The sequence below is a fragment of the Motacilla alba genome, chromosome 1A, assembly GCF_015832195.1.
Source record: "Motacilla alba alba isolate MOTALB_02 chromosome 1A, Motacilla_alba_V1.0_pri, whole genome shotgun sequence".
Taxonomy (NCBI): Eukaryota; Metazoa; Chordata; class Aves; order Passeriformes; family Motacillidae; genus Motacilla; species Motacilla alba.
Genome location: NC_052031.1, coordinates 49775644 through 49800052, shown reverse-complemented (window position 1 = coordinate 49800052; position 24409 = coordinate 49775644). Strand labels below are relative to the sequence as shown.

At 39.5% G+C, this 24409-nt stretch overlaps 1 protein-coding gene across 2 annotated transcripts; it reads right to left on the bottom strand.

Annotated features, from left to right (window-relative positions):
• Positions 1 to 1163: 1163 nt before the first annotated feature.
• DMC1 (DNA meiotic recombinase 1) lies at positions 1164 to 15549 on the bottom strand. Of its 2 annotated transcripts, XM_038155079.1 has the most exons (15): positions 14492 to 15549; positions 13885 to 13987; positions 12147 to 12234; positions 11481 to 11525; positions 9113 to 9259; positions 8728 to 8810; positions 7561 to 7613; positions 6639 to 6680; positions 5377 to 5449; positions 4640 to 4731; positions 4050 to 4123; positions 3845 to 3959; positions 2950 to 3010; positions 2300 to 2416; positions 1164 to 1858 (listed from the first exon to the last, which is right to left on the bottom strand). In XM_038155079.1, exons 3-15 carry the CDS (start codon positions 12201 to 12203, stop codon positions 1789 to 1791), a joined length of 1029 nt encoding a protein of 342 aa, XP_038011007.1. In that variant the 5' UTR covers positions 12204 to 12234; positions 13885 to 13987; positions 14492 to 15549; the 3' UTR covers positions 1164 to 1788. The 2 variants fall into 2 exon arrangements, with proteins under 2 accessions (XP_038011007.1, XP_038011008.1); XM_038155080.1 differs by lacking the exon at positions 9113 to 9259 and having other exon boundaries at positions 14492 to 15547.
• Positions 15550 to 24409: the final 8860 nt, after the last annotated feature.

Genomic DNA, 24409 nt, shown 5'->3' with positions numbered 1-24409 from the left:
ACATGATATATATATATATATATATATATATATATATATATATATACACACATATATATATACATATACATGTATATATCTATGTATGTATCACATGTGTGAGAAAGCAAAAAGCAATCTGAGTGCTTAAAATAAAATGCAAGAATGTTTCTGTAAGAAACCTGGGTCTTTTAAGTGGGTGGCAGGGAGTCAAGTGACTCTGCACACTCTCACTGACACTGGGTACTTGCCACTGAATACAAATGCCTAGTGTGGGAAAGCCTGGCACATGGGGAGGACTGGACATTGCATTCAATGACAGTGGCTGATCCATTCCTGGCTCTCTCAGATGAACCAGCTTCCCAGCCTTCAGCTCTCTAGTCTTTTCTCCACTGTGAAAAAAAAAGCTTTACCTCAGGAAAAATATCAACTATCTGTTAAGAAACCACTTAAGGAAGGCAGGCTCTCTAGGTCTGTCACAAGGAAAAGCCTGGCTAAAATGTCAGGCTTCTCTTCCATGAATTTCTGGTCATTGCTGCCTTTTTACTTGATGTTTTCTTACATGCATTTGATAATCTAAAAAAAAAATATTTTACCAGTGAGGAAAAGTTCTTTGACCAGATACCAAAATTAGACTCATTGTAATTACCAGAGGACAGAGTAAGACTTCCCCATTGTATCCATGTTTGTGTGTATGTATGTATTGTTTAATTTATTCAAAAGAAGCAATTCCATGAGCATTGGAGATACTCTAAAAGGAACTGTTATTTTGGCCCCAATGCCCTGTTTCCCTCTTTATTCACAGCTTCTTCTTTTGCCCCCTGTGACCTACATCTCCTGCTAGTTCTGAGCTCTGCCTGTGCTGGCTGCTCCCTCAGCAAACTGAATCTTAAGTGACTTTCCCTTGGTGTAAGTGCTGGTGCCAGCCTCTCTTATCTAGCCACAGGATTTGATTTATTCTTTAAAATAGTAACAATATTTAATATTACTTAATAGTAATATTTAATAGTCTTACTTATACTAGAGGAATGACAAGTCAATTATATCAAGTTTGTTTCTTTAGAGAACTAGAAGAAAGGTTTCAAGGTATTGGGTTGCACCCAGATTATTTTTCTCATGGAAGATCAATGAGATTTTTGAGAGGGGAGTTTAATTCAAAGCACCCAAACATAGTCAGACTTCTGTTCTAATTCATAGTCTTTATTTTTAACTTTAATAAGAACAGGTTTCAAACATTCTGTCTAAAAAGTAGAAAATGCTAAAAAAAAAATCAACATTATCTAGTCAAGATAAAAATGTTTAAAAATGTATTCTTAAAACTACTTGTTCCTCTACAGTATGTGAAAATCCATCAAGTTCTTGAGCTGTTGTTCCTCCTACTGCCTTTTCCATCTATATATGACAATTTTATAACTGAGTTTATTCCAGTTCTCTTGCATTTCACACTGTTAAAACCTACCACTTAGACACTCTCTTTGAAATAAATTAGGAAAGAGTATATTCACTCCCATGTGAAAGGACAGGTTTGATTTTCACAAAAGATAGGAAAAGGATTCTAAGAACAATTCACAATCTAATGGCTTAAATCTTTGTGTGCTAAAAGTTCTATTGAAAAACGAAAATACTAGATGACCAAAATTTTAGTTCAGTAAAACTGAACTGTACAAAGTCCATCCCAGTTTTCTCCCAAAACATCTTAAATATCTCCCAAAAGCTACAAATACAGCCAGGTAGTTGTCGACCTTTCACAAATCTTCATCTCAACTGCTCAGCTGGTTTTTAGCTGTACATTTACAGCTTTTTTTTTACCTATTCTTTGGCATCCCCAATCCCTCCGGCAGTTATTGCAAATGTGGCTTCGTTTTCAGGCATCTCAGGACTGGGAGAAAAAGAAACAAGGAACTTGTGGGTTTCTCCATGTAAAATGCAGCTGTGAAACAGTCTCCAAAATGTTGTGGATGTGAGCAACCTGGAATACCTCAGTGCCTTTAAACCTATGTGCAAACTGTAGAACGTGATGAATATCATCAGGATCAGAAAATGTGAAATTATTGTGTCAGGAAAACTTAGGAATTTAACATTTCCAGAATTTTCCTGCCAAGGGACCACCAGTCCTACCAAAGTATTTGATGGTTTTCATTAAGAACTGAGCATCTAGTAGCATTTATGATGAAAGATTATGTTATTTCATGTATGCAATGTGCAAGACAACTTTAATTAGTTGTTTAATCTGTTAATTAGTTTGTCCTTTCAGATTTTCTCCCAGTGTACCATTCAGAAAGTTTCAATACCTTGAAATTCTACCTTCCCTGCTGTTTACCTGTCGTAGATCTTTGCAATACGCAGTTCCCCTCTCCCTTTCCTCAAACTGATCCTAGTAGTTGAAGCATGAGCAAGGATGTGGCCCCCGATGGGCTTTTTTGGGTCTGCCTGAAAGCTGAATTAGCAAGAAAATTGTGGTGATTCACTGTGCAAATTCCAGAGGTTAATACTGTGATTAACTGTGAGACTGAGCCCTGTTCAATTCAGTAACGAATAATCAATAGGGAAATAGATAGAAACCCAACTTTTGCACACTTGTCTCAAAATAATATGTCCATATGTTCAATGCTGGCATCATTTTCCTGTCAGTACATTCAAGAGGCTCAAGAAATACACACCTTAACTATCACATATGAGCTGCTCCAAAGGGAAATGTGGTGCTTTTTCAATATTTTTATAGCTCATTTTCTTTAAGTCACAGTGAAATCACACCACCACACCAGGCAGCAGATAAACGTAAAAAAGCTCATTCCAAAAACTGAGAGAAACTTCCAGAGGTCATTTATGTAGGAATTCCTAATACCACAGGGAACAATGACCAATCTGATCTTTTATTTCAGTGCCTTACAATCTCAGTTCTCATTTCTGTAAAATACGTAATACAAAATACAGGAATTTTTTTTTAAAGAGTGAGGAAAAGTGTCTTACGTCATAGTTGCTCCTGGGTCAGCAGTCATCTGGTTGGTCACAAACACAGCCACATTATATTCTGCAAGAGAAGACATTGCAAAGAAGGTAGACTTCTTCCAGTTAGAATTCCAAAATATTCTTTCATCCTTGGTAAAAGCAAGGTTTCTGCTGAAGCAATTCAAATTTCAAATGAATGAGAAGAAAATATTCTTTTTGACTGATGGCTGCGGTTAATCAGGACACAGCCTAGATTTGCTCTTGCATGGCTTCAGCTGCAATACACCAAAAATGAGCCCTTTTCACAATTCCAGTGAACACGTCTTTCTCGGTTCCTGTCTATGCTCTGTTGGCTCCCTGCCCTCAGCTCCCTCTCCTTCCCTTTCTCTGTTTGCATTTGTTTTTTTTACTTCAGGAAAAAAAAGCATTTATTCATTCCTTATCAACATTTCTGAGACATTCCAAAGAGATGGAACTCTATTCATCCTGTCATCATCCCTCAAAGCATTGCAAAGTACTGAGAAAGTGGCGAGAGGCAGGGCTTTTTTATTTCTCTATGCCTTCATCCTCTTTTCTCTCTGTCCTTTGTATTTAGACTGGTGAAATTGGGAGAAGACAATTACTCTTACTGAGTATTTGTCCAATTCTGCAACCTATTATCTCATTTAGGGCCTGACAGTATTTCTTGAAAAACTCTAAATGTTGGAAAGTCCAGAAGTTTTCTCAATCTGTCATGTCGAAATAATATATTATCAGTTTGATCCTTTTGGTAACTGACAGAGGTGTAAAATGAGGAAAGATCCCTGGCCCAGCACCTGATTGAAAATACACTTGAACTATTAAGTGGTTGTGCTACCAACAGCTACTGGTAGTGACTCCAGCCCATGTTTTCCAAATCTTGCAATGTTCCCCATACCTTCTGATATTTTTTGGAGCCTCGACAACATCTGAGCTAGCTTCTGTTGACGTTCGGCCAACTCTCCACGACCACTAAAATCCACACGGAAAAGCGCCATTATGGAGTCAATGATCTGCATTGTAATCATGCTGGGTAAGTAAATACAGTGAAAGAAAACAGGAACACTTATTCTGAGAACAGTAAGCATACAGAAGTCCTGTACCAATAACTTGAAGATACCAGCTTCCTCATGGAACTTGGCTGCTACATAGTCAAGCAATTCCATCTGATGCTCACCTAGTGGGAAGCAGTTGCCAAGAGAAATTAGGACCAGAAAGAACTCTGAAGGAACAAAAGCCTGAACTTTACAATTCCACTTTAAATGTCTACACTGGTTATATTTTCATTGCCAGCAGTTTTAAATCCAGTGCCCAGTAACAGTGTACTTTGCAGGTTCCAGTTTCCTCTCACCCATCTCACAAAACAACTTTGTGAAAACCTTCATTCTGCATAAAGACAACTTTTTGTTGTGTTAAGAACTGAAAAGCAATATATACATTTTAATTTAATGTTGAATTAAATGACACACAGAAAATGTTTTAATCATTTATGTTTATATTGCGCTCTTAAAGAAGTCTTATTTCAAAATTTCTTGAAGTTTCAAAGCGGTATCTTGTGACAGAGCGTGTGTTGAGCTGTTAATAAACTGAGAAGTGTTAATACACTGAGAACTATTAAAATGGAAAGAGAGAGAGAAAAAAACCTGAGAGAAAAAGCCCCTGGATATCATGCCAGTTGCAATAATGGTCTTACTGGTATATGCACGTGCATAGAGCACGTTGTCAAGCACTGCCTCGTGGTCAACATTGAAGCGATCAGCAATGTCACGCAGGCGGTCTGGTCGGCTGGCATGAGTCAGAGTTAAGGGTTTCTCCTTGTGCAAACCATGCTCTGAAAATAATAAAACTCCATTCCAAAATAGGACTATCGGGGGGGAAAAAAAAGGAAGAATATTTATTTTAGTCCTAGAGAAGAGTGACTTTTTGTCTTCAGGCTGTCCCACGTACCCTAAAGATAGTTTAGGGCTCATGATGGTAATTGTTTTGTGTTTAGGGTTTGAGGTGGAGGGGTTGACATATGGATATCTGTGCTCTAGGAATTTAGCTGTGAGCAAAACCTGTTTATACACAGTCTCCTGCAAATGTGAAGTGTTAAAAATAGTGTTTAGTACTTAGATAAATTTATCTTGAAGAGAAAAGCTGCTATAACCTGTAGGAGGCCTACTAGATTGCAAAACCACAAAACCCCCAAAAAACAAACAAACAAAAAAACCTAGTTAAAATAAAATCCATTTCCTGACTAATTTTTCAGGTTGGATTACATCAAATGACAAAAGAAAAATACATTTCCTTGTGGGCCACTACACACTGTGCTCTCCACGATTTCTGTGCCAGTCATGTTTTACATGTATGAAGCTTCCTAATGACTAACTAAAATGAACAAACTTTGCAGGTCATCACACCTGTAGCTTTTAACAGTCAAAAAGATACAAAGTGTTTTCAGTATCAATGAAGATAATCTTTCCACCTGTGTAGCCATTTGGTCCTGGGAGCTGAGCTGTCACTACAGAGAAGCATACAAGATTAAAAAGAAAAAGCAGGAAAAATATTTTCTTACTCCATCTATCATTATTTTTTAAATAAAATACAACTGTTTACCCATATCACAAAGAACTGTCAATTTTAATCAATGTGAAAATCAGGGGTATCTTGTCTTACTGCCATCTTGAGAATAAGCTCAAGCTGCTTTTCTTGACTGCAGATCAGATGAGATTTAATTAATGGTGTCAAAACTGTTTTACTCAGTACCACCACTAAATCTGTGTATTTTAGGGATATTACTAGTGAGTTCTTACACACAGTCTCCTCTTAATCCTCTGCCCAAATTAATTCTATTGACTTAGTAGGCACTTTTTCCAGCTGCAACTCATATGATCAAAAATTCTTTGGATATGAGTTTTTCCTGATATGCAAATAGTTACTGATTGTGAATTTAGTCTCTTTGGAGTGAATAAGCTGGAATACTCAATCCAGTTGTAATCATTCATGCAAAAGGGTATGACGCTGCTGACCATTACACTGTACTAACCAGAAGAGGCTTTGTTTTTCCAGAATATGCCATATTTCACTTTACAATATAAGGGGTTAATTTAATAGAATTTGCCTACCCAGTGTCTGGTAATTCCAGCAGCATTAATAGTTATATAAGTTATTGTTTACTTCTCTTTACACATTGAGATATATCTCTGGGAAATCAGTGTCCTGCTATTTTTGGCACTGCCCAAATATGGTGACTGCCAAAGTCTGTTGATCCAGTCACTGACAGCCAGTAGTACCCTTTCAGTGCCCTTTCAGAACGTCGTATTCAGCAAAACCTCTTGAAACCAGGACAGTCAAAGAGTTGCTGAGAAAAAAATGTTGTCTCTGCCCTTTTCTGAGCAATGCCCCATCTACATGTGACCCATATTTATGCTCTGCTTTTCCAGATGGTGTTTTTCACTGGTTTATCTAAGACATCTTCACTCTTCTTATGGCAAAACTTTCATGGATGTGAGCAGTATTAAAAATAACCATTTATATGAGTTCTCTACTCAAACACAGTTTATGGAGGTTAGAGTCACCAAGGTCTGTTTCACTGTATTTGTAGAAATAAAAGATTCTGACTTTTCTCTATGTGTTTAATTCTGATACAGTGGTAAACAATGGATTCAGCTGAGAAGAAACATCACTCTATTTTAATGTATTATACTTACCACAAAGAGTGTGAGATAGCTGGGTTTTGCCTGTCCGGAACTCTGTTAAATAAAGAGAAGGGGAAAAAAGAGTCAGGGTTTCTTTTTCCAAGTTTGACAGATTCAGGAATTACTGCAGTTAGAAACTCTTACTTACAAAATTCACCTCAATCTCTACCTTTTAAAATCATTTAACCTCAATTTCTAAATCATATTCTGTGCAGGAGAAATGTGTTACATGAAAAGCAAAATCTGAAATGCCTTAATTTGATTGAGCTTGGCTGCTGAAGTCATTCTCTTGTGTGTGGAAGTTAAAACCATATGGCACCTGTGGAAAAGTGATAATGGGGGGGCGGGGTGGGGAAGAAATGGTTGATTCCATTAACCTAGCTCAGTTTTATTTCCAGTAAAATGATCAAGGAGAAGCTTACAAGTTTATTAATCTCATTCTACCAAACCACATTAGTCTCCAGTTTATCTCTTCTAAAGGGAAGAGTACTGTGTTTCTTGAACTCTTATGGCTGAAGTGTCAAGCACCATTTAATTAGGTGTCCTGTAACAGTAGCTTGATTGTAATTTCAAAATCTTACATAAAATGCAGTGTACCTTAAGTGTGCATAACTAAAATACCTTTTGTGGCAATTTTGTTACACTGCATCAGGGAGAGCTCTGGCAAGTCAGTAATAGTCTTAGTAATGCTATGTTGTGCTGAATCAGCATGCTCAGTAATGATTACTCAGCTCAAACTTAGTCTGCAAGCAAATTAAGAGGAAAAACAGGAAAACATAAAGAGAAGTGGATTATTTACTCTTGCACTCATGCAGATACTCATCTTTGTAACTACAATGTGGTAAATTTGATAGAAGTAATCCAAGTTGAATGAAAATCTAAATTAAGTTGCAATTCTTTGTTTGGTTATACTCATTTAATGTGGTTCTCTCACCTCCAAAGGCCTCAGTGATTGCCATGCTTTCAATCCCACCACCCAGAAGTTTACTGCATAAAAAGAGAGGATTGTGATTTAGTTAAACCCAAAAAAAAAATCACAAGAGGAAAGTAAAACAGAGACATTTTTACTACTTTAAGGAAAGAAATTTCTGCCCCTGTAGCAGGCCCAGGCCTGCAAGGCCTCCCTGGCGTTCAGCAGCCTAAGATGGGAAATGCCGAGTCATGATGACTGGACCTTAGAAGCCCCTCTCTTCTGCCTTTGGACCCTTGCTTATCTCTCTCTAAGGCTACAGGTCACTTTCCTTTGACCCTTACGACAGGACAATTTCCAATTCCCCTATACCCTATATAAAGAGCTACTTTTGCCTAGTTTGTTAGAAGAGCTGTCACTGAGAACCTTCGCAGAAGAGCAATACAGACTTCCCTGTGGAACCTCACACAGCTTTTCTCCTCTCTCTCCCTGCATCTGCCTGTGGCACCTAGCAAGCTAAGAGCTGAAATCACAAATGAGCTGATCATCACTAAAGAGCTGATATCACTCGAGCTTGCTAAGGTAGCCTGCAGCTGGGAGCTGCCCGGGAATTCGGACAGGCCGTGCCGAGCAGAGCTGAGCTATCTGGCTTCTATGCAGCCCTGCTGGGGACACCCCGTAACCCAGCGGAGCCGCATTATGCCCCAAAGCCCCTCACTTGATGCATGAAGTGCAGGGCACTAAATGATCATTGATTCATAATGAATTTACCTCCCTTTTCGTGTGCAAGAGAAAGATCTATACAAATTATTACTGGAAAGAAAGGAGAGAAAATAACATTGAAAATAACATTCCACGAAAATATCTCAAGGGAGGACTTGAAGACTTGTAATTTTGACCTGAAACCTGCAGATTATCTTGATAGGCAAAAAAATTATACCGTCAAGATTTCTGGATGCCAACTATTTATTTACAGTGACTGTACAAAGTGCAGTTTCCTCTCAGAAAAGGAGTTGGTTTTGGTGCTTATTGATGTAGACTTTTTTAAGCCAGCACTAACTCCAAATGCAAGGGGAATCTCTGTGTCCTAGCTGACTATTTATTTCCTTATATTTCTATATCTCATTAAAGACAATTAAGATGATTATTGGGAACATTTGGATGAAGGAAGGATATAAGAGATAAGTTTACTCAAATTCCTGGCTGCCGGTGGAAATATGAAATACCATCTTCCGTTTTTCACTGTACTCAAAGGCAGTGAGGAAGCCTGGTTCCTAAGGAAGACCAAAGAGAACACAAGAGGTTTATTTCAGCTTTAACCTGAAGTTAAAAGTGCAATATCCCACATAAATATCTTCTTTTCCCCCTAGCCTCATGCCCATGGGTTGGGTATAAAAAGCACCACAGCATTCGTCTGGTGGCTGTGGAGTATGAAGTATTATGCCTTAGAGTAACAGGCAGAATAATTTTCAAAATTATTTTGATGATGCAGTGGGAAATCTGCTAAGAGAAATGTTGCACAGCATTTTGGAGAGGCCAGCATAAGTTCAAACTCTCAGGAAAGTGACTGGCTTACAACAAGCTTGTTTGCAGCTTCTTTAATCTTGTCCACTTTGGCCTCTGAGAGCCCCTTCACGTTGCACAATGCCCTTCTCGTGGTCATCTGGATTCCTTTGATTGTGCAAATCCCAACTGCCTTCAGCTTTTTAATATCTGCTACGTTCTGCAAAGAAATTTCCCTTCTGTGAGTACTCAGGACAGCTAACAACTAGAAGGTGAAATAAACCTTTGTGAAATATTTTAAGTTTGCATTCATATGCCTGTGTTTTCACCAAGAAACAGATTTACAGTAAACTTTCATTGTGTCGTTTGTGACACCAACAAAACTAAATTTTGAGTAACATTGGTGTGAGGGATCATGGTGCAGAGAGCAGCTTCTGGTGGTTTTGAGAGAAAGATCTCTGGGTATTTACTTCTCCCCTTTCAGTGTCAGTTTTTCTAGATCAAAGCTGATAGTAGAGAAGCAGTACAGAATTATTTCAGATAGTGTGGACCTTGGACTCCCTGTAGCACTCAGTCTGTCCTTGGTCCCTTAGCACAGATAATGTGTAAACCAGATAATCTGGTGGTGGATAGCTGGGAGCTGATTCACAAGGATCACTGGAAATTGAGTCTAACTGCTGTGCTGTTTGTGCACGCCCAGTTTAAAACACATGTGTCCTGCAGATCTGACTGACACTTTGGGCTGGAGTGAGCTACTCGTTTTTCATAAATTGGGAACAGCACAACTTCAGACAGCACCCTACTGACATATTTTATCTTCCCTCACCTAATTTTATGATTCTGACATCACTGGAAATGTGAAAGCAAGAACAGATTACTCACAAGAAAACATACTATGTGAAAGGTGTGAAATAATACATCAATTTGCCATTTCTGGCCAAGATTTTTTTTTGGAAAAAACTATGAACTGGACATATAATCTATTTATCTAGAATGTGTGGGTACATAGAGCATAAGAAGGGAGGGGAGGGTTGTGTGAGAAATTAGTCATGTTTATTTCAAAGCTTATTTTTCATCCTGTGATACGTGTATGACATTCAGCAGAGGCTGAGGGGTAACAGCACCTTAAATCCTACCAAACACTTTTGATCACCAAATCACAGTCTCAGTTGTTCTAATTCTGATTCTCTTTCTGGGCACACTGGCAGATCCAGTAAATATTTTTCTCTCTAGTCCTTGAAAAAAAATTCTAAACCCACAAAAATTATCTTTCCAGGTAAATGAATTTAACATATATAGGTCATCCTATGTTTGCACAAAGCTTTTAGCTGGCACAGCTGAGAACAAAAACTTCCTCTGAGGTGTGGGAATAACCACTTGGAAGAAAGAAAAAAATAATGGAAAGGAGCAGAAAACCTTTACAACCCCAGAAGAACATCCTAAGTCATTATTCTTAGTTTTCAAACTCTTTCACACATTTGTATCCTTCTGTGAATGCCATGCCTTGTTTCATACCGACAGGGTAGTACAGCTCCCTTCCAGCTCAGGTCACCCTCTTTGAACAACTTGCTAAATTTTTAAAGCAATAATTTGTTTATTTTTCCTATGTTGCCCCATAGTTTAGTTTGAGCTCCCAACCATGTGATCCTTCTTCAGAACGATCTTTAAAACTGCCAATGAACTGCCAATAAAAAAAAAATTGCCAACAATTGCACTGCTGACATGGTCAGCCCAGTGACTACAGCGCTGGCTAATGATGAGTCATTGTGATATGTTCTTCCCATCTTTCTCTGAGTGTAGTCACTTTTATTAAATCTCACATTACTTCAGGCAAATCCAACTTTTTATCCTGCTTGTAGAACCCTGATTATAACAGGATTCCAATCCATGAGCCAGTCTCCTAGATAAACATATAATAACTGTAATTCAAATAAATAGGTGGTGTTTATGTGATGATGGTAACAATGATAGGAGTTCATATTTGATGAAGAAAACTACCCACTTATTTCTCTAGCTACTAATATTTTCCACACTCCTACTCTACCCCCTGCACCAGCATGCTGAAAATAGTATAATAACAATTGTCACAGTGTAATTTCACAGGCACCAAAAATGCAGGAGTAATTACAAAGATTGGCAGGAACAGGAAATAATCTATCACACAGTTTTCAAATAAATTAGCAAGCAGTTGGTTTTTCAAGAGTGCTAGGTGCTAAATACTTTGAGTATCTTGACACTTTATTTAGGAATCTGATGTGAATGAGATTTTCTAAAAATCTGTCTTATCACCAAAGGCAAAATTTATCTCCTCTTACTGAGTTAGAACTCATTGCAAGGAGAAATTTCAATTATTTGCCTCAATGTGTATACAATTTTGGAAACAACCTTACAGTAGCTTTTGAGGGACAATTCTGTGTGATCGTGTGATTGCTAATACTTACAATTCCATGCTTCTGCAGCAGGTCAATATCCTGAAAAAAGGATTCCTAAACAAAATAGCAGAATAAAAATAGATATTGCTTTTTCTTGTTATTACATCTATCTTGCAACGTGACTGTTTCAGATTTGTAAACATTTATTGATTTTTTACAAATAATAGATAACTTTTTAGACAACTGAAATAAGCAGTGCCATAGTGAGCCAAAAAGGCCGACATGTTTCCTATCATCTTCTCCATAAAGTGTATATTCACAGGCAATTAATCCTCTGCTGTGCTAATACAACTTGTGTCAGCACCATCATAATCTGCAGCTTTTCTGCCATAATTTCTCATTCTTTTTGTGCTGATGATCATTCTTCAGAAGCAGAAAATTAACTGATAGTCCCCTTGCATTTAATACAGAAGTGTAAAATATGATGAAATAATGATAATCCCATTAAAAACTGTGCACAGCTTTTGAAAGGTTAATGAAGATTGCTTGAAGAGCAAGGCTGTACAGGGACTTGGGGAATGAGATTTTCTTGGTAGTAGACTGGAACAAAATTTTAAATGCATTGAACTCCCTGATAGTTTTTGGGGACCTCCTGTCCCTCCATGGGTTTCTTAAGACTATCAAAATACCTTTGAACATTTGCTGCACATAGTTTTCAATCAATAACAAATTTACCTCATCATCCTGGTACCCTGGGTCTTCTTGGACTACTTGATCCTCCATGGCCTTCATCGTGAAAGAGCACGCAATAAAGTATTGATCACTAGTGGGAAATGCAAACAAAGAGTCATGGGGAGGCAATAAATGAGTAAATGTCTGTGAAAGGACTTTTAAGAAGTCCTTGAACTACAGAAACATGTCAGTATGACATCATATATGGATTTAAGTTTGGATTCTGCTTCCAACTCTTCATTATTTGACCTACCAGGCCAAAAGGAGAAAATCTACAGCTTTACACTCAGACGAACTGGTTTGGCTAGAAAGGGCTTCACAGGTACTAGGAAAAGAGATCTCATTCCCTTGTAAGAATCTTGGGTCAGAGATGAGTTTTGGAGGTGGGAGCATTTAAAATGAATTATCACTAGTAGAATTTATTCTGGTAAGAATGCTAAAGGCAGTCTGTGTTTTTATAACAAAAGTCAGCAAAGTTGCAGACAGAATGGGCAATGGAAAGGCAATGCAACAGCTCTGCCTCTCCATCTTTATGTGACAGAAAACCCACAAAACAGTGCTGGAAGGCTACAACTCCTTAGTGATGTATCTTGAGAGCAGATTTTTAAAGCTGCATTTGTTTTGAAGTTCTTGCTGAGGTTCAAAGTGACCAATAAATGCTGAAGACGTGCAGATAATGGCTGTAAGGAGTATGCTTGCAAGGAGAGAACAAAAGAAGGTAATAAAAACCTGGAACTTTTATTGTGCAAACCTATGTACAGAGAGCTCATTTCATGTTTTTTCATGGTTAACTTGCCATGTCTGTACTCCAGCACAGCTTCACTGCCCTCTCTATGTGACTTGCTATAAGCAAGGCCTAGAACTGGAACAGGCACTTAGTGACAGCATGGTTAAATGAGCAAAGTGTGACCTCCTTAAATTTTATGAATGCAAGAATCGTGACTACAAAGTAGTTCCTTAGAAACATGATCTTATAACCAAACTACTCTATCATTTTTATGGCTTTGTAAATGGGTTAAATTGCTTCTGTTTAAATTGTGAGTTACACTTGGTGTCCTAGCTCTGGATGATCAAAAGTTTTGTAGACCACCACATCAAAATGTGTGCATATATTTACTTGCTCATTTGTTAACAAAATCCACAAACTATAAGATGGGCTATTTCGAACAGAGGTTGGGATCATTTAGACTAAATATATGCAAAAGGCCTTTTTTTTCAGCTTGTAAATGGATACTAATTTGCTTGCAAGAATCTTGTGTATATAGAGGCTGGGTAAGAAAGGAAGAGGATATCAGAATTTCAGAATTATCTTATTCTGTTACATTTAATGGAAACAACCTTATAAAATCAGTTGTTTCTGATAGTGTCATGGTATATCTAATTTCTATTTCAGAGCTCTTACAATTATGGAGTGACAAAACACACCTTCACATAATTAAAGCAAAACACTAATTAAAAACTACTTTGGGAGATTTGAAAAATCCCCTAGCTTCAAATACTGAAGGAAGAAAAACAAGTAATGCAAGGGGCATTAAAACTATATTACAATCTCTTTCATCGTTAAAAACATCCTCACAAAATGCACATAATCCTGCACTTCAAACACTGCTAAGCAGGTGATAGGATTGTTTTCCTACTCCCCATCCTTAGGCAATTGGCATCTCACAGCAGAAAAACGAGGCAGACCCAGACCTGTGCCTTCCTGCAGGCTTTTAGGGAAAATGGAGAAATTATACCTCACCCTATTAAAAGCTTTAAGTACGAAAAAAATCCTCCTGCTTAGTGAATTGTTGTCCTGCTGCTGGTGCGTGTTGGCACACCTGAAGGATTCCAGTCATCACTACCTGCAGTGAAGCAGATTAAAGGGTCAAAGTCTGAGACCACACAGCAAATCCATGAAAAACCACCACCAATCTTGTGCCACCTCAAGTACTCAAGGGCAGGTGAGCAAGACCTGGATACCGCGGTGTCCCTCCAGCCTGAGGGTGCGACAGGGACCCATTCCCCAATCCCCCCTGGCCTTGGGCTGCCAGAAATGGCAGCAGCCATTGGAGCTCGGCTCCCCGGACCGGGGGCGACCCGACCCGCCCCAAGGAGCTCCACGGCGCGACATCACATCTGTTGCCTCAGAGGAAAATAACTGATTAATCGTCATCAACACACAGATTTATGCGGGTTTTCTTTGCCAGCTGCCTCCTCATGAGATGTCCATTTCTGATCCCAAAGGGCGAGGGACCCTGAATCTCCCTCCCCCCGCAGAGCACCGTAATTCCCCATCAAAATTAGAACAGTAACTAAATCCCCAGCTCATGCCCGGGCAGCTCCCGTGGAGAAGGTGGGTGCAGTACCCGGGGCGAAGGCTCCGAGCCCGCCACGGCGGCCCGCCTCGCTCCTCCTGAGGGCCCGGCCCCGCCGCCTTCCCGCCGGCGGCCGGGGCGGGGCCCTGGGGGCGCCATGAGGGCGGGCGGGCCCTTCCCTCACCCGCCCCGCGCTGGAAGACGCCCGAGTCTGTCTTCAATCAGTGCATCGTTCATGGTTTATCAGCTATTGTAATCGCTGTCTGCCGGGAATATCGCATCGCCCTCACTCTACAGCTGGGAAAGGCAGCATTAATTCAAACCGCGTTGGTTTGGAAGGCATTTAGTTCAACGCAGCCCTGCCTTTTGTTTTTCCTCGGTGCCGCTCACGCATCTTCCTCAACGAGGCACACATGGCGGTTTTGGATTGGATGGCCAAAACCTGTCAGGGAGCTGGAAAAGAAGTGACTTGCCTGGAGTCACAGGACAAGAAAATGAGCCTGAGTCATACACATGACTTAATCTGCCATTTTAAAAGGATGGAAAAGGTGCTTTTTAGGATATGAACGCTTCTGTGAGACATCTGCAGGCTTCTTGGAGACAGTATTTGGAAAGCAATCACCCGTTTTAGCTCGCCTCTGGTGGCACAGTTGGTACGGGACTGCATGTCAAGGAGACATCGCATCTCCCGCGAGCAGGAGTTCCTGGCTGCCCCTTGTGTGGGCTTGGAATAGCAGACGGGACTGGAGCAGCATCTCAGCCTGTTCCAAGGGGCTTGTGAAAACTTCCCCACCCTCTGCCTGTGGGAGGTTAAGGGCACCTTTTCCAAGCCATTTCTTAGCCAAGTCAGGAAACCAAGCAACAAAACCCAGGGCCCTGTGCCATCATCAGCACACCACAGGAGTGCTCGCTCGCAGGGTCCCCATTCGAAACATCGAGCAATTTCTATGAGTACCAAAAGTCCAATCCTGGGAGCCCAAGGCTTTGTCTATACAGAGGAAGCAGCTGGCACAGCTTTTGAAAACTGCATTATTTTGCAAGAGCTATTCCAGAAGAGCACTTGGGCAGACAGCCCTTTAAAGGTGAATTCCTTCACAAAGTATGCTTTTATTCCAGAACAGAATGAAGAGGGTGACCCTTCTGGTGCTGCTGAAAATACCTCACTCTGTAAACAGCCTGCCCTTCGTTATCCTTTTAGTTTGTAAAATGGTTCTCAGAAAGGTCAATGAATGCACAGAATCTTAAGACCATTCCCCACTCCAAAGAGCTATTTTGGGCAATAAATTACATTCTACAACTTCAAAACGTTCTGTGATCATTAGTTGCTCATTTGGCTTCCACCTGGTGTTGTACAGTAACCCCACAGAGCCCATACTGGTAGACATTGGCCCAAGTGAGTAGAGGCATCCCTCCATCTTCTCCTTCCATTTTACAGGTTCTGCTGCTCACCAATGCATCTCCATCCCTGAGGGGCATACTGGAATGAGACACACCACTATGATATGCATTTCCTCTCACTCGACATCTTGTACCTGTTTGGACAAGAACCAAGTCAAAGCATTACCATAAAATATTAACTATCCAGCAGATTTTTTTTTTCATCCGCCCAAACTTCATCCATAGTTGCAATAGGGAAATCATGAGGGGTTTTGTTGTTGTTGGGGTTTTGGCTTTTTTTTTGTCTCTGCTCAGAGCTAAGATGAGCTGCAAAAGCTCTGTGCAAACAATGGCTCTCAGGGTAGGAGTGGCAAAATATCAGATCAGCCAAGCTTTGAAATTCATACTGAAGTAACAGGAGAGCTCTGTTGTTAAAATGGAATCACTGGAAGGAATAGAGATGGTACTGGGAGACTGAGTTGTCTCCATTGCAGTCTTGAGGTTCTTAGGCTCAGCCTTGATGAAAGTATTCAATACTACAGTATTGGGAGCGATCCTGCATTAAAAAGACACATTAAAAGGTAGATTTTTCTACCTCTAATGTATTTTGAGTTAATCACTAAGGACATGTTACTGGATTAGAGATCTCTTCTATCTATCGAGATGTCCTGTCCAGACCACGGTGCAGCATTGCAGCTATGAAGGAAGTGATGAATTAGAGGGCTGTGCCCACTGACATTAAAGAGATGTCAGGTCAAGTCAGGAACACAACAGATTGTATGTGACTGGAAAAGAAGGTAACAGTAATATCAAAACACCAACTAGAGAATTCAGGATTTGGTATTTTTCTAAATGAGAAATAAATAATCTGGATGTCAACTATATAAACACAGTGATAGCAGTCCAAGCCCCACAAGATGCACTATTTTTATAGGTGATTGTGAAATTAGAAATTCTTTATATGTATAATTAAGAATGACATGACAAATTAAAAAAAAAACTGGAAAAAACAAGGCCACTTGCAATTGTTGCAAAACCTAAACTCTTCTAGAGTTAGAGGATTTATGGAGACATGCAGTATATCACATATGATCTATCAAAAAGACAAAGGAGATAAGAAAAACTGTCCATTTTGAGAACGCACAAGGAGTTTTTTATTTAAGATAAAAAACAGTAATAGAGAACAATAGGACTGAAAGAGACATCAAGAGATTATCTATCTCAAAACTGAGTCTGGTGTCCATTTGGCTGGGGAGGCTTTGGATTTTCTTTTATCTTTTGAGAAAGAACAAGACAACTTCAGTCCTTGCCTATCCTTGCCATTACCCTTGTTGTCTACCCTTCCCTGTGCCATGCAATTTTATCTGTAAAAAATATGCAGTATTTGAGCTAACTTCCACTTTTAAAAGTTTAGGTAACAGAGACTCTAATTCTTGCATGCTTTTTTCTACCCCAAAAGAGAAGAAAATGCCAGCATAATCAGTTCTAAAAAAATGCCCAAACATGATGGATTATGTCATAGTGTGTGCAGCTTGCTCTTACCTGCTCGTGACCTTTGGGACTGAAACATGCAACCCTGGAATATGATATTGCCACTCTCAGTAATTTGCCATAAGCTCTGTACTGAATGTGCAAGGCCTCAGGACTGAGATTTGTCAGGTTTGCTTTGTTTGAACTTCTCTCGACCCTTCTGTATCTTTTCCTCCGTTAGCTGTGACAGCAGTTTCCATAATTAACCAGGTCTGTGGCTAATTTGTTTTACTTCTGTTTATCTGCGTGTGGTACAACCATCATTTTATATAAACAAAAGTAACAAACAGTTACTCTGTGTAGAAAAAGAGACTTATGACTAGCACAGCAATGCAGCGCAGAGAAATGCAGGCATGGAGCAAGAGCAGAAACCTTGAGAAGTGGGGGCACGAGATTTGCTGAGGAATGCAGGGATGTAAAGGCAACAGGCAAGGCACAGGCTTGGCAGGGCTGGCCTGATGGCTGTGATCACCAGTGATCAAAGAAAAGCTGAGTTGAATCTGGACTTAGGGGTAACAAAGAGAAAAAAAAAGAAGGAAAAAAAAAGTAACATTCATAATAGGCACTACATACCATAAAATCAGATGTAGTGTGGTGCTGGCAGGTGGCAGTGCAGCAAAGTTGGGGCCCTGCCAGGATCACCTTTTCCAGCCCCAGTATTCCTGGAGCTTTAGGCTCTTTGACTCTCTCAACCCTAAACCTAACCCTAGCCACTACCCTAACCCTTTGAGCACATTTCTAACCTATGCTAATAGGTATTTTAAAAAATATATCTTTTTAAAGCAGCTTTCTCATTTTTAACGCTTCTTTCTGCTTGAGCAACTGGTGCTGCAACCTTTTACAGTTTATCAGTCTCTGCACCAAAAAAAAAAAGAATCTCTATTTTAATCGCTATTGAAAAAAAACCCAAAATGCAGTTGGTAAAATATATTACTCTGAATCATGAAATGCATACTTTGGGAAGTGCAGGTCTTTTTTTAAACTGTGAGAGCTTTCTAAACAGCTGTTGCAAATTCCAAAATAACTGCTCTTTACTAATTCCACATACATAGATTTTTGTTCTGGAATAAGTGCACCTTGTTCTACTTCAGCTTAGTATTAACTTTATGATAAACAGAGTAACAAACTAATTATGAAATAAGACTGCCCACATATGTAGCTAAGTGGGAGTAGTAATTGCAATTGCATATATCTTTGTTCATTTGAATTACCTCCACGATCAGATAAAAATAGGATGAAGAAAGCAATAATAAAATTTATTTGATATGAAACTGTTATCAGTCTTCAGATTCGGTGACAATGCCTCTGACAAGCTTGCATTTGAATCGAAGCTCAGTCACAGCCCTGGTTAAAGTCCATGGGTGAATATCTTCATTTCACTAAGTAAACCAGAAGAATTGACTAAACAATCCTCTGCTCACAGATTAAATGAGAAGCCATGCCCCAAGGGAATGAAGGACATCACATGGCCAGTCTCTGGCACCAGGGGCCTGATCAGAGTACAGAGCTCCTTCGCTGCCCTAATGCCCCATGTTCCAGCTCTCAGAGTGAGCCTTAGCTTTAACCAGCAAGTCATAATGATTTGCTTTTCTCCTATTTGCATTCCCTCTGGTGCTTATGTGAACAGTAAAAAAGGAAAGAGGGAATCAGGCAGCTGGGGAGATGAGGGAGAGAGGCAGGGAAAGACTGCCTTGGCACAGTGCTGGATCAGTTTTGCCATTTGGTGGACTGTCACCGTCCCTGTAGGCAGAGGGACTTCTCTGGGACTGAATGCAGATTCCGGGGGTAGAATTTGACTGGCAGCAGCTGAACACATTGGTGCCTAATAAAAAGAGAGAAGCAACAAGGATTTGTTGCAGGAAGCTGAGTCAGAAAACTTGATTTAGCTGCAATAACTCATGAGAAAGGGAGTTAAAACAAGAAAATGTTTCAGTGCTGCAGAACATAGGCCTCTGTGTGCGTATTCTTCACAAAGAGATTCTGACTTCTAATGCAAACAAAGCTGGAAGTACTGCAAATACTGTCTTAACTGTTATGGCCAAAAGAGTGAATGCTTCTTTAACTTATTCACACACTAGCAGCGAAAATTAGTCTGAAAAATACATGAAGCAAAGCAGCTTTATGCACCAAACATGGGACAACAGAGTTTTCAGTGTTACAGCTGAAAAAAAGCATAATTCATTGAATGTCTTTTTCTCCCCTTTAATGCATTCTAGCTCAAAGAAGCTGAGTGCTTCTGTTGTCAAGTAGGGTGAATAATGACTTTGAGTACACTGTTTTGCTCTGTTTTGTGCTCAGGACAACATTTTCATTAGCATGATTCAGAAAGAAGAATATTTAAAGTGCAGCTGATAGAAAATTTTAAATTTCTAGGTCATGGCAGATTTCACTGGTCACATAAAAAAATATGTATTACAGGAAAAACATTTTTAAATTCACATTTGGAAGAAATTCAGCACTAGTATTTGAGACATTTCTTCATTTAAAAAACACACCAAATTTTGAAGAGCCTCTGCTTGAAAATCTAATAAATTTAACAGTCTTTCCACATTCCTTATCAGTTTGGAAAAGCTCAGGTTTTCCATCTTAGCCTCTCAGTTGGTATCAGCTTTCCTTTTAAACCAACCATGCCACAGAACTGAACATGCTCCTGCAGTTTTCTACTCTTGGCTTTGTCTGCTGCTTCCAATTGAGTTTGTATGTAAACCACAGATAAAAACCCCAGTCTTGCTCCATTTGTATTCCATATGTTTGCCAGGATATTGGCCACAACAGACCATAAGCAGTTTGTTTTTCAAACCTCAACACTTGGATAGGCATTGAGTGCATCATCATACAGTTATTTTTACATTAGTATAATATTTAAAGGTCTTAGGAATTGTAATTGGCTTTAAGATACCGCTTCCTTGATTTTGCTACAATACAGCCTTATTTTTCAGTAATGATCTGGCAATAATTTTCTCCAATCTCAAACCTTTAAACTTCAGAGATTCATTAGCCTGATTATTTCATTGTTCTCCTTTCCATGGATTACCATGGTTTCTTTACCAGCCTTACTGGAAGTGAGTTCTTCATTAAACATTTCTCTGTCCATATCTGAAAAAAAAAAAAGCTGTTAATCTCTCCTTCTCATATTTCTGCTGAATTGGTGATTATAAATGACATATCTGTGTCTCTGAAACTCTGTGCAGCTGCACAACTCCTACTCAATAACAACTCCCACTGGGGTTCAATATACCCCAGTACTTTCCACTGCAGTCTTTCTTTCTATTTTGTCTGTCCTCCACTGTTGTTCTTTCACTGGATTAAGGCAGCACTTCCTGTTTTAACAGTCAGGCAATCCAAGACAGAGAAATAGGTCAGAGTTTCTGAGACCAGAGTTCACACATGACCTCTGTCCTTTGGGCAATGAGCATCAAACAAAAAGGAAGTTATAAGACACTCAAATATTTGATTTCAAAATTGTATTCAGTATTAAACTGCATCCATGAGATGTTCCTAATGACCAGCCACAGTACCCCAGCCTCAGCTGTCACATGCTGTTGATGCAGCAAAAGCAAACTGGAGAGAAGAAGCTGAAGAGAACAACAACCATCTTTCATCCCGGACGTTTGTTAGAAATGACTGAGTGGTCTTGAAGAATGTTTTCTAAAAAGCATCTGCAGATCAGCTCAGGATTCTGAATTGTCTGGGTGAAGGACATTCCTGGGTATCGCTTCAGGAGGAATTCAAGTATATTTGAAAGGATAGGGGACCTGCTTCTAAAGAAAGGAGTAATATCTTCTCACCCATTCTTCTCAGGAAGACAAAAGGGTTTAAGTGGTAATGGGTATGGGCCTTACTGGCTTAGGGACAGAACCTTTGAGAAAAACTGACAAAAAAGCAACACTAAAATGTACAAAGCAATCCCACTTCCACACTGCCTTTACATGAGCAACTGCCCTTAAGAATTTTTTTTTTTTTTTGTATTACGGGCTGTATATGGGTGCCAACAATCAGCTATGTCAGCAGGAGAGAGAAAAATTAACTCAATCTATGGCATCATGACCTATCCTTCTCAAATGCTGTGTCACCTCTCCAGGATGAGGTGCTATTTTTAGTCCTCTAGTTTTGAACATATGTTGAGACTGCTTCCAAACGCTTTCCTTCTTATCCTTTTCAAGCTTTGCATCTTGAGTGTGGGGGTCTGAAATACTAAATATTAGCAGTCCAGATTCTCTGCACTTAGCACATGTCCGTGAATCCAAAACCTATTTTGGATTGAAACTATTTGTGCTACTTAGGCACACAAAGGAACACACCCCCCCACCCACACCCACACAAGCAGCTTTCATGGATTCCAGTGGATTCCAGCTGTTTGGGATTGACAAACACATACCCATCTGTGGATACATGCTCTCCTGGTTCACATATGGAGAGCACGTATCATAGCACAGTAAAGGCCTTCATGACAACAAGCCTGAAAATTCTTAGTAAAACAAGTAGTGGTGCAAATAACTTAATAATTATTTAGTGCAATACAACAGTGTTTAACCTTTTCTTCCCTGTTATATACCTGGAAAAGTCACTGGCTTATATTTTACTTGTTTGGACTTAGAAGATTTGCTTGTTTGATGAGGATGGTACTTGCTAGAAGCTTGTCCATGTCTCAGTTCCTTCAAGAGAAATGAAGGCCAGAAAAACTTTCAGTAATTTACCATATTGTTATGATAAATGCCCTAATTCTCATGCATTCCCTTTAAAAAGTCTGGCCCATCCCCAGGTGAAACATAGCTATCTCTATGGCAAAATACAGCAGCACTAGTGCTAGCAGCATCATGCTGCAGTCATGGGAAAAGGAATAAAAGCATCCTCTCCTGTTGAAATGGCAGGAGAAATTCCAGAGTCATAGAAGGCAATTGTAGACTTGCAAAATAGCTATGACACCAGGGAATGTCCTTATCTAGTGAAAAGCAACTGTTGGAATTATTCTGTAAAGCTCACAGCCGAGTCAGCTGTCTCCAACAGAAATGAGTTTGGAATGTTTCTTCCTTCAAGATTTATTGACTCCATAAACTGCTTTCACAAAATTAACAAATCACAATCCACTTGTGTGTTTCAGTCTGCCGGCCTGGATAGAAACTGACACTAGCATCACATGGTTACTGTATTTTTCTAAGACAGTTTTATAAGCAAACTAATTTCTCCCAAATTCCACTCATTGCATAATTCCTTAGTGAAATATGTTTCCCTCTTGCCACTCCACGGTGACAAAGCAGCACCAGTTAAAAGGCTTTTTCTAACATGCTGCAATGGCAATGCCCTGCCTGTGGCAAGAGGAATGTGGCTGGCAGCATGGCAGTATCACTGGGATGATACTTAAATATAAACAAGGACAGGGCTTCCAAAAAATAAAAAGTGGCCTGTATTCCATCAGCATTGCTCTAATAGTGACTATTGAAATAAAAAAAATAAACCAAAATCAATTCAGCTTGGTCAAGAGAAGCCAAAGATTTTTGCTTCCACTTGTTGACAGACATGTCGCAGCACAAACTTTCATTACAGAAATATGTAGAAGTCAGCAAGTTGAAAACTGAGTAAATTGTGTGTTATGCTGAGAGAAGCCATTGGCAGCATGAGTAAATATAAAAGAAAATGTTTACTATACCTAATTTCAGATTTTAAGGACAATAGCTTGCCCTCCTGCCAGTTTGTTTTCAAGGGCCCTGGATTTTAACAGAGCAGAATGATTTGTGACTGATGAGCTATTTCTTCTCACCCCACCTCTCTCCCTGCTTCTATGTAGGAAAACTCCCAAAGTGTGTAACAATATAGGCATTCTTCTTAACTTCAATTTAAGAGCAATATAATTCAGCTTAGTTCCGAAGCATTTGTCGTGAAATAAATGTTTGGCTCTGTGAACACCAGCTTTGAATATCCTCACAGGCTTCTGTATCCGGTTCAGTGTTCCCAGCCTCTGATTCAATGCAACCTGTGTGCATTACCACTACCATTCCTTCCACTGCTCATACTTTCTTCCATGCTGCTTTGCCCAGATATCCTTCCCTTGCTTTTTTTTACTTCTGCCTTACTCTCTTTGCTCCCTGTGCTTAGAGCTTCTCCCTTTTTTGTGTGACAAATAAGCATTTTTCCTTTTTCCTAAAACACTAACAAAAGACATGTCCAAAATTACAGTGGTTTTCTATTAGACATTTGAAAGCAATTTGCTACTCTCTACTGCTGTATAATGCTGTTGCATTATACTCCATCATCCAGATTATTCAGGTCTAAGATATCAAACCTGGAATTAAATCAGGGGCTCATAATTAAGTAGTAAAATGTTAGTGCAATGGGAACTGCAGTTCCCATTGACTGCAAAATAAGGGCTTATTATGGAGCATTTTGGAAAGTGTGACTACTTACCTAGGTGACTAAATATCAGATTAGGGCATTTGTTTTGGATACTGCAATCCCATTTTTTACAGGCAGATTATCCTTTTTTGCAGCCCACTGCACACTGGCTCACCTGTCCCAGTTTCGATTACAAGCTTTCCGGTGTTCTACACCAGGTTTGACATCCTTAACATGAACCCTGGCAACACGTTATCACTACCAGTTGTTTAATCTTAGAACTGAAGTAGCAGATTACTTCAACTGTAAATGAATTAATGAATTGTGAGAACAGCCTGTCTGCTGACCCATGAAAACAATTTCCCTTTCTTTCAGAGTGACAAGATTTAAATCTTCAGAGACTCAGATTTTCATTTGCTTTTATTTCAAAAATGAATCAAATTACATAAATATATGAGCTGGGAACCAGTTTCTAAATATGACATGCCTTCCCTCCCAATAAAAAGATGAGATTCTTTACAATATTTAAGCACTTGGTGCGTAAGTTAAGTATAATTTTCCCTGTACCACATTCTTCCCTTACTTCTTTTCTAAAGGAAATGTCTGCTGAATCTTGGGTCTTGGCTAGTGAGTACAATATAGGCAGTGAGTGTTGCCTGGGGAATGATGACCTGCAACAAATAAGAATCCTTGAACAGCAGAGAAAGTGCAAAAGGTGCTTGTGGGCATTGT